At 36.5% G+C, this 10,792-nt stretch overlaps 1 protein-coding gene across 1 annotated transcript; it reads left to right on the forward strand.

Annotated features, from left to right (window-relative positions):
• The first annotated feature begins 5,525 nt into the window (after window positions 1-5,525).
• On the forward strand, window positions 5,526-10,792 carry LOC111070827. The gene is made up of 9 exons (XM_022361783.2): window positions 5,526-5,607; window positions 5,669-5,844; window positions 5,939-5,995; window positions 7,927-8,056; window positions 8,125-8,645; window positions 8,703-9,241; window positions 9,369-9,468; window positions 9,542-9,619; window positions 9,677-10,792. Exons 1-9 carry the CDS (start codon window positions 5,526-5,528, stop codon window positions 9,710-9,712), a joined length of 1,719 nt encoding a protein of 572 aa, XP_022217475.2. The 3' UTR covers window positions 9,713-10,792.

A 10,792-nucleotide genomic window follows, 5' to 3' on the forward strand; every position in this document is an offset into this window, starting at 1 on the left:
TTTTAGCCATTAATTATGTTAAATGTACATATGAATATCATAATATGTACATGTACATGTTCATTGTACATCCATACATACATGTGTATGAATATCAGAGTATTTTTTATGGGTATATTATTTTTACATTCTCAGTATGTAAATACATATACATATAGAGATAATTACTGGTTTTATATATATATATATATGTAATAATTCATAAAAAATTTACATACTAGCTAGTTCGTTTTTCAAATATTTATACACTTTTTCGCCAATAAAATTATTTTGACTTAATAAAGATAAATTACCTAACAAAAACCTTTCCTTCTACTTATATTTACCCGAAATTTATATTTTCGTGGCCTAAAATTGTACCTTATAGTGGAGTATTAAATATCAAATCCAATATTTTGATTCTGAAATAAATGCCTTTAATCAAACCTGTTTTGAAATATATGTAAATGCAGGGAACAATCATAGAAACAAGTTTACGAAATTTAAAGAATACATCAGCCCCGAAACGATTGAGGCAAGGAACATAGTGAGCTATGAAAATCGAGTCGTCGTGTTAGATGGCTCTGTATCGCAGAAGACATTAGACGAGGCGAGGTATAATCTGGCCACTCACGTAATGAATGGAGTTGAATTGATAATTGCAAGCGAAAAAGGAAAGTATGTAGAACAAGAAGGGATAACATCGCAGATATTATCAAATATTCGAAGTCGTACGATATCAGCAACGCAATCTCATCATAAGCCTCTTACTCTTGCTCCAAGTACACTAAAAAATCAGATGATTTTGACGATGCCTTTAGAAAAACAGGTAATTACAATCCTGCTCAGCAGTTTCATATTAATATGTTGAAATGTCACAGGAAAAATTTACGATACCTATCAATGATAATCAGATCATTACAAAAATATGCTTGACCACCTACACATATCGCACGACTTATGTTGCGAATGGAAGTACCAGTGTTGAAAAAAAGAAAACGGTTATATCAAATAGCCATACGGAAGAGCGAAACTACTTGCTTGACAGCTCCCTATTGGCAACAGATTTGACATTTTCAGGAGTAAGTATTTGAGATATTTGAATATTTGCATAAAGTAAATAAATAATTGTTATTCCAACTCATATTTAGACGCCTGAGCTAGTTGTGGGAATGTTACCAACCACTTATCAATTTTTGAACGCACTTGCAAAGGACAAGACGCAAGTGAGGCCAATAGTAATTACATCTAAGACTTCCTTTAAAAATATAATCAGTGGACCACATAATTACATAACTTTTCTGCATCCATCAGAGGAAGTTACGCCCTCCCAAAATACAAACACTTATATCAGTGAAATCTTCTTAACGAAAACAGTTAAAGATGAACTGCAAAAGATAAATACCGTCACCAGTGAAGATATTCTAACTCAAGTAACTATTAAAGAGTCACTGCCAACACCCATAAATATCACACCGACATATCCCAAAATAAAGATAAAAAATAATAATAAGAAAACTGGGTTGTTTCTGAACGGAGACCTGAACACTGATTTCCCCACTGCATTGATATGTCAAGAAGAACAGAGTGCTGTTCACATATATGCCACAAAAACTCTCTTAACTACGTTAACTTTTTACACCACTTTGTTGAATAAGAGCATAAGTGGAATTAGTTTGCATGATCCGATTCCGATACCCATGACGGTGTATGAAAATGAAAGTCCCACGGTACTTATTAAACAAGAGTACATCAATGCCCAGCTTCACACTCAAGTAATAGAAAATATCGTGACCAGCACAGTGGCTGATTCGTTGCTTAGGCCAGAATTAGTCTCTATGTTTAGCACAGAACTTATGCGGAAAAAGGGGAAAAATGATCGCAATGTTATTGTGACGATGGTCACTTTGTTAGATGGCCAAACAATGCAAATAACCGCTTTGAAAACCATGACCAAATTGGACACAAGTCAGAAAGCCATTTTAGGAGACATCCAATCAAAACTGAACTTTAATTTAGTAAACGATATTAATAATTCGCCGATCAGCATGGCAAACCATGGTGAAAAACTTAAAGTTTCTGCAACAAAAAAATCTTCCACAATAAATAAAATCTCAATCAAATCCACTGAAAAAATCCAGATGTATCCTCAAACTTACGAAGATCTCAGCTTATCGGAGTCTGAAAATGTTGATGTATATCCAGAGCCCTATGTAGAAACCAATTCATTAGGGCAGACTGCATTAGTAAAGTTGCCAGTATCTTCCAATGTCTCGCAAATTGTTGGACCTTTGGCTCTAGAACGATTTAGGCCAATGTTAAATGTTATGGCCGACTTAATTAAGAAAAATATTGCAAACAAGCATCGTACAGATCACAGCAGGCAAACTTATAATCAAGGAAATCTTAAAAATAATATAACAACAACGAATGTAATTCAGATTGTAACTAGAACTGTTGAGAGACCAGTCTATATACCTCTGCAAGAATCTGGGAAAGACCATTTTACAAACGGGCACTCTCATGATGGCAACGAGAATACGGCTGGTTCGGTTAATATTAATGCGGTCATTAAAGCAAAGATAAAGAGTGTACAAAAACACAATTCCAACCAACAAACTGCGAAGAATGTTTTGTTTCCTCGACACGCAGAAGATACGAAGGATGCTTATGGAAGCTCTTTGCTTAGGACGGGTATTCCTATACGTCCGGGTGAAGTTATAACGGCCAATGCTGATGTTATAATTGGCAGACCTAGCATGAAGGATTCTCTAAGGGATACTGCTATACGACACAACTTACTCGAAATGAGAAATAACTTGTTAGTTCCTAAGTTTTACCGTCAATTAATCCGTTCGAAAACATTATACCCCAGTGTTCCATTTTTACATCCCCCTAAGTCTAACCAAGATCGCCTAGATTCTCTAAAGTTGAACCGGGGAGCTCTTGACGAGTATGGAAGCATATTAAAGCCGCCACCGCCCATACGTAACCAACCAGCGAGTAAATTTCCAAAAAATGTTCTGCAGTATCCAACCCCTGTGCTTGCACAATCAGTTTTAACGCAAAGTCGATTAAAGTACCCGCTCCCGATTCCTATTGAGCAGAACAAGAATCCGAGTGATAATTATTATGCTGCAGAACAAATCGCCAGTTTGAATTCGGAGCTGCACAGTAATGAGATCTTAGAGATAAGGCGAATACCGGAAATATTTAGTACAAAACTGCCAGCCATTACTAGTTATTTGGCGATATCAAACACCTATCTTTATTCTCAAATTCCAAATTCTCTGATATACCCATTAAAGCCGACTGGGACACAGAGATCGTCATCATCTGCTTCTACATATTCGGGACTTCATCAAGTTAATCTAAGAAAGGAAATGCTTAGTCATACAGTTAACATGCATGCACCTCCACTTACATTTAGAAAAGAAGCTGAACAGTATCCGCATGCAACTGCCATTAGAGGCCATGTTGTTCATTTGTCAATGCCTTTGATAAAAATTCCGGTCAACGAAGCTCAAGTAGATGTACGAGTGTCCCCCCAAATAAACAGAGTAGTTCTTGTACCTGACAAAAACTTAAGTACAGATTCAACTGACAACAAATTTAAACAACGTAATCAAAACCTAAGCAATTTGGCAGTCGGTCAACCTGCTAACAAATCACATTCTGAAAAAAAAGCGTCCGAAAATTACAAAAACCTTTTTGCAAACAACTACACGCCTTCGACCATTAAAACGAATGAACTTTCGAAAAAATATGAATCGATCTTCGGATATACAGATATGTTATACCGCAATCAAACAAAGGCGGCTCAAGGGTTCCGTCAAGGCGACATTGGTTTCTCCTCAGAACAGGATCAAAAAGCTGATTACTCAAACTATTCCCTTCGATTCTACAATTCATCTTATAAGAACAATCTTGATAGCTCCTCAGACATGTGGCTAATTATGCACCAAAGTAAACCAATTATAACTGCTCCTCATAGCTCTACGGTTATAGAGAGAAAATATTCGAACATGATTACAAGGGGAATAGATAAGATCTTTCTAGCAACAGGAGAACATTTTCATTTGGGAACTTTAGCCAAATCTGAGTTTCAGTTTGAGTTTGATAAGTCTAAAAGGACACTTTTAACTCATATCCCAATTTCTATGAATCCCTTTTCTACTGCAACGCATCAAAAGAGTGTTTTCGTTAATACTACAAAGACTCTTTTAAAACATTCAAATCCAAGGTCAAATGTTAATACAACATCGACTACAGAAAATACCGCTGAAAATTATCAAGCTACATTTCCGCCATTCAGAACCATAGGACATAACCAAAATTCTACAATGTCGATTGAGACGCACGATGCATCGCTTGACATTTCTTCACCACTCGTGTCGGCAGGAGTCCAACAGTTTGACACTCGACAGCTCAGCTCTGACTTAGAAACAGTAAATTTGCAAATCAACCGTTCCGAAAATAGTTCCGCCCAGCCGCTTACACACGATCTAAAAAGATTGGAGCCGTCTGAACTAGTGCATGACTATTCTCAAACTATTTTAAAAAGAACAACTGAATTAACAAATAAACTGGATTCGGATACTAGCTTCACTACAATGAAAAAATCTCTTTTAAAGTCTACGCAACTATTATTCTCTACAGTAGATAATGTTTTATTATTGAAGCCGACAAAAACAAAAAAAAGCCAAACAAAAGAATATCTGAGTGTAGATGTGCCGTTACTCTCAAATATGAGTACATTGGATTCATCCGAGATTTTCAAAGTCACTCTGATACCTACTCGAAACTATACAATAAGTGTCTATAACTGGAGCTCAACATATTCGATATCTATTAAGCAAGACCTAAGAAAATTGTCTCAGCTTACTGACACTAAAAAGCACTTTCGATCAAGGCATCCCGATCAGGGCATACAGAGCAGTGCACTAATTCCTGCCAACACACATATTCTTAACGCTACGAAAACTAACCACCCTTCCATATTTAATGGAACTAAATCTGAATCATCTTTGGGGATTTTCCCTACCCGAAAGAGTTCAAAAGAACCGGTAACATTATTAGCGATGTCTAGAAAAAATGAGACAGTGCCGCCCGATATCGCGCGAATATCTCAGAAAGTATATACTTCAAGCTTCCCGCAAATAAAGACTACGTTTTCAAATCCATTAACAAACAAACCGCCCCAAAATTTAAATGGATTCAAGCCAGAAATCATAAATGTAAGCACTGTAATTAAGACGAGACCAGATTTGTATCAAAGGATTGCGACTAAAGATTCCATAAACAGTCTAACGCTAATAGAAATCTCCAAAAGAACGTCTGTTATGGACCAACAAAATATTTCGCCCATTTTATTAACTCATCCAGTACAGGATGAGGAAATGTATTCCCCAATCGACTCCAGAAGTATACATCTAAGTGGCATACTGATTGATACACCTTCAAAAACTAAGCATATCAACAAATTAAGCTCAGATAGCTCTTGCAGTCCAGGGTGCAAGTCAAAAAAAAATGAAATATGTGTTATAATGAGCAATGGAGATGAATCTGTGAGCCACTGTGCGTGTCGACCAAGTTTTGGGCGGATGTTTCCGGACCGACCTTGCAAGCGTATGTTTCAAATTCAATTGTTTGTGTACTGCCACAATTAATAACAATATTCACATTTCAGCCACATATACCTACGAATTGCAAATGGAAACTCTCCGAGTTGGAAACTATATCCTCAAGTTCAACGATGGACTTAAAAGTAATGCGTCAAACGAATATCGTCACCTTAGTGGAATTATACTAGATGCCGTCGACCGCATGATAATGCAATCTGACTTTCGGGACGTTTATCACGGTGTACAATTAATTAGCATTAATGCTAACAAGCAAGATAATATTATTAGTAAATTTTTGCTCCAGGTGAGTTTTCAACCGAATGTTCCTATTGCAGCAATTAATTAGCATTACTGTTAAGCAAGATAATAGTATTAGTAAATTTTTGCTCCAGGTGAGTTTTCAACCCAATGTTCCTATTGCAGCTAAATTTTAGGTGGGCCCCTCCGTCCGACTGACACTGCACGTAATAGCAGAAAAATAATAGGGCTGTGAAAGTTTTCAGCCATAAAACTGAAAATGTATGTGTCCCTAGTACAAAGCCTTGTACAATACTGTATTCTGTTCGTCTCAAATATCTGATGATCAAATCAGATATGTATAATAAATTTGGCTTTGTAGGTGGACATTAATTTAAAGAGAGATCGGTTCGGTAACCCGCGTCGCACGTCATGCGGCAGCGCCCCTCGGTCGGTTGGGCGGGAGGAGGGCTGCGTTCCTGCCTGGGTTCCGCGCGTAACAGGCTTCGGCTTGGTGTCGCATGGGCGACTTGATGGTGCAGTCATTGCATATCAACGTCCAGACAAGTTTTCAGCCATAAAACTGAAAATGTATGTGTCCCTAGTATAAAGCCTTGTACAATACTGTATTCTGTTCGTCTCAAATATCGGATGATCAAATCAGATATGTATAATAAATTTGGCTTTGTAGGTGGACATTAATTTAAAGAGCTTTTCATTATTTTGACGTGTTAGGTTTAAGCTAAATGTTTGCTTCTGGGATGAATCGACTATGTTGACCACTAGTCGATTTTTAACAAATAAAATTGTTTGGTTACGCAGCCAGATATTGCAAGTAATACATAGATTATAGCCAGTGGTAATTGCAATAATTGTTTGTCATTTGCACTGCCCACTGTACCACATACATACATAATGAGGCAGGCTCCGGTTTTCACTTTCACACAAAAAAATTGATTTACTTTTTAAAACGAAAAGTCAGGCGCTGCCGCCCTCGTAAAACGCAAGACTTTTCGGTTTTCAAAATGGCAACATATTTTATCACCGAAATTAAAAGTAGGCGGCTTTTTATACAACAAATCGAATCTTAATTGAAAAAGAAAAAAAAATAGATGGCTTGATGGATTGACATGAATTTGATACCATTACAAGGGCAATTGAGCTTGTGCACTTTTTATAAATATATTTTTTTTAAACCAACCTCAAAATTGGTTCATAACGTACATACATATATAAAACGAGAAGGAACGTGTGAGTCGCTTCTCCGGATCCGACTCTACTTATACCCGTACTCAGTCAGTATATACATTTTTGAGCTTATGATTTTTTAGAATTTTAGAATAAAAAGAGAAGAAACGTGCGAGTCGCTTCTGGGGACGCGACTCTACTTATACCCGTACTCAGTCAGTATACACATTTTTGAGCATATGATTTTTTACAATTTTAGAATAAAAACAAAAATTTTACATTTTACATGTGGTTGCTACATCTGATATCTACATCTACAATGTATATTCTACATCTAACATGTAGATTGTACATGTTCCATTTAGATTCTACATCTCCTCCGCTAGGGGTTGCTCGCGCACTGAACGCGGCAGAGTGTGCGAGCGAGAAAGAGATAAGTAGCGGAAGAACCAACAGAAAATTAATTTCTTCATTCTGGCTATAATTATGATCCGATATGATTCAGATTCGGCAATCTGGTAGATTTGGTCATTCCCTACGTTACTGCGGATTCAGTTTTATTGTATCTTTAAAATTGTGCCTGTAGCAGTGTGATATCACATGAATCTGGAATCAAAATTTGGTTGCGCTAGCTTTTATAGTCTCTGAGATCCTGGCGACAAACAAGACGGACAGACGGACAGACAGACATGGCTCTATCGTCTCGGCTATTGATGCTGATCAAGAATATATATACTTTATGGGGTCGGAAACGTTTCCTTCTCTGCGTAACGCACATCCACTTTTACCACAACTCTAATATACTCCTTAACTCTTAACTTAATTCGGTGTATCGGTGTTAGCTTGGAAAATCATATTTTTAATATTGAATACTGAATGATTTCTGTGTTAATTTCAGTTGTCCGAGAACAGCGATCAAAAGCGACTATCATTCGTTTTTAAAAAATATTTGCGGCAAAGCAATTTTAGCATTGGAGGCACTGAGTTATATACTTCTAAAGAGGGAATTAATTCATTAGAATTTAAAGGTGATACTTTTGTCTAGTACTAGTACATTGTACTTACATATGTGTGTAACTTGTTTCTATTTACGCAGATTTCGACGAATGCCGTCACGAAAATTTTCATGACTGTTCTACCAACGCTCAATGCTTTAACTTGGGTGGCAGTTACACATGCAGTTGCCTGGATGGTTATGTGGATATATCTGATAACGCCATTTATCCGGGTAGAAAATGCTCAGATAACATAATTGGCTGTGAAAAGTGCAATTACCACGGGAAATGTATTACAACGACGCTGGATAAAGTGCCGAGCCTAACTACGGTATGCCAGTGCTTTCCTTGGCATGCAGGAACGAGGTGCCAACTAAATCTTAAGATACTTTTGATCTGCCTGATTGCCATCGGTACAGTGCTGTTTATTTTGCTCCTGTTTTGCATATTGATTATACACACAAAGCGTAAGAACCAGGGCGCTCCTGCAAGTTCCATATTTATTACAGCATCAAATATACATCCTAGCATACTGACGTCTTCTGGAAAATCGAGACTAGTAGAATATATAAATGATTCCAATAGCGAATCAAGTTATAGCTCAGGATCTGTTTTGCATAAGGTAACATCCCATAATTACTTTTTTGGATACACTTATTGTCTCGTTCCTTAAGTATAGAAAGACCATGGGGTGAAAAAGTCAAAGGTGAAACCAGGAGTACTGCCAAAAACGAATGCAGCTCAAAAATACAAAGTTACTTCAATCCGGAATATGTATGACGTACTTGATTTAAGCGAACCAATTGAAGAACAGGACTTTCCATCATATAACATGGATGAAGGTGTTACTGATGCTGATACAGACCAAGCCGATCGTTCTCTCACCTTTATGATACCACGTGCTAAATTCCGCCAACCGTATATTTTAAAGCATTCCCAGCTGAATAATAATCTATATTTGGAAAATAAAGAAGCTCGGGGAGATTTGCATAAAAAGGGGGGCTTGGAATATCGATCTGTTTTTATGGACACGTCGAAGCAAATTATAAAAGCAACCGAGCGTTCCGCTCAGAAACGCATCACACCCACTAGTGCACTAGTTTCCGCTGGCTATGAAGTATCTGCAATTGTAAACGATCCCACCGCCGAACCTGTCAACGTCGTATCAGCCATGAATGTTGAACTAAAATCACAACAAAATGTAAAACTAGATTCTGAGTGAGTAAACTAAGTATAACAAAAAACCATCATCGAAAATCAATCTGTGGTGAAACATTTGGTCAGGAAAATTCATATTAAATGTATTTATAACAACAATTTTTCAATTGTATGTGGTCTCTATTAGATCGAATGGCGTACGTTCGTTTGACGAAACAACAGTTGAAGCTGTAACTATCCCCGCTCTTCTCAAATTAAGCATGCAGATTGAGAACCATACAAATGAGGTACATTTTTTGTAGCTTAAGAAAAATATTTATAATGTACTTACATATATGGAAACACAAATCGAATATTTAGGAAGTTAACACAATGGCTGAAAGAGATTTGGGCTCAACCTTTCTGCTGCCACATACGCATCTATATAAGCCCGAAAAGGTTTGTGAAATTATAAAATATTTTAAGTGAATAGTTAATTTTAATTAATTCTTTTAGATACCTAGTGAGTTTTCTGGATTTGATTCTGTGTAAATGCTGGGACACCTTTAAAAAGCATAACCACATTCTCGGGCATATTTTCTATATTAGCTCTATGATATAATGGAATATTTGGGAAGTTAATACATCTCCTCCTGAAAAGCCGACGAAATAGGGAGGAAAAAAATAACAGAATTCTGTATCACTGAAGATCAAAAAAAGCTGATGCTACGCTAGCGGTGCGCACGCTTTTTTATTTTGGGAGCAGTCATTATTAGTTGGCGCAATCACTGCAATTGTTATATAAGTAGAAAATTGACTCGGGAATTTGCATATGTTACAAGCCAACCCCAACCCCGCTTCAGACAAGTGCTCTCAACGATTTTATTCGATCTTGCCAATTCCGACTTGTATTTTAACGAGAATGGGATTGTTTATATCGGCTAATACTAATCAATAACATATAATACATACTCCTATCCATATACATACTCGTACTTTATGCTGTCGCGAATAATCAAAATCGATCGAAATCATAAAGCCATTTGCCATTTGCATTAATGAATTTTGTATATACTTATAGAAATCAGAAATACAGGAACTTAAGGTATCTTTGTACTCTAAGAGTATATATTTTGAGATTTTAAGTTTTTTAATTGCTTTCAGCGAGCTAATCATCATGTAGGATATAAATTAGGTATTCATTGTATTCATAATTTAAATACAAAAAGTACAAAAAAGGGTAAACCATTTTTTTGAAACTTAACATATATTTGTATATAGAAAATTTCTGTACTCGAATGTAATCTGTGCCAGCTTTTTTAAATAAGTTTGTCAAAATATTTTTCTAATAAACGATGTATTATAATAAGTATATTTTATCAAATGTACAGAATGCCGCTGTCTGCTATAACACTGTTCAAAACTTATTTTTTGCTTTGCACGAGACAAAAATTGGGTTATAGGCCTGGACGAATTTGCAATATGCTTAAAAAAGGTTGTTTAATTATAAAACCTCGAATTTGTGAATTTTTATACGCAATCTGCAGCGCATCTCGGCATCCACAAAAATGTATGCTCCAGGATTTTTTCTTTGTGGTGAAAGAATGGTAATACCTGATATATAGCGAGCCA

The sequence above is a fragment of the Drosophila obscura genome, unplaced genomic scaffold (genome assembly GCF_018151105.1).
Source record: "Drosophila obscura isolate BZ-5 IFL unplaced genomic scaffold, ASM1815110v1 contig_187, whole genome shotgun sequence".
In the NCBI taxonomy this organism is placed as follows: Eukaryota; Metazoa; Arthropoda; class Insecta; order Diptera; family Drosophilidae; genus Drosophila; species Drosophila obscura.

Coding starts and splice junctions, on each gene's coding strand:
- LOC111070827 (XM_022361783.2), top strand. CDS start 5,526: ATGAGCAATGGAGATGAATCTGTGAGCCACTGTGCGTGTCGACCAAGT. Junction 5,845..5,938: donor TTCGGGACGTTTATCACGGT/GTACAATTAATT, acceptor TTCCTATTGCAG/CAATTAATTAGCATTACTGT. Junction 8,646..8,702: donor CAGGATCTGTTTTGCATAAG/GTAACATCCCAT, acceptor CCTTAAGTATAG/AAAGACCATGGGGTGAAAAA.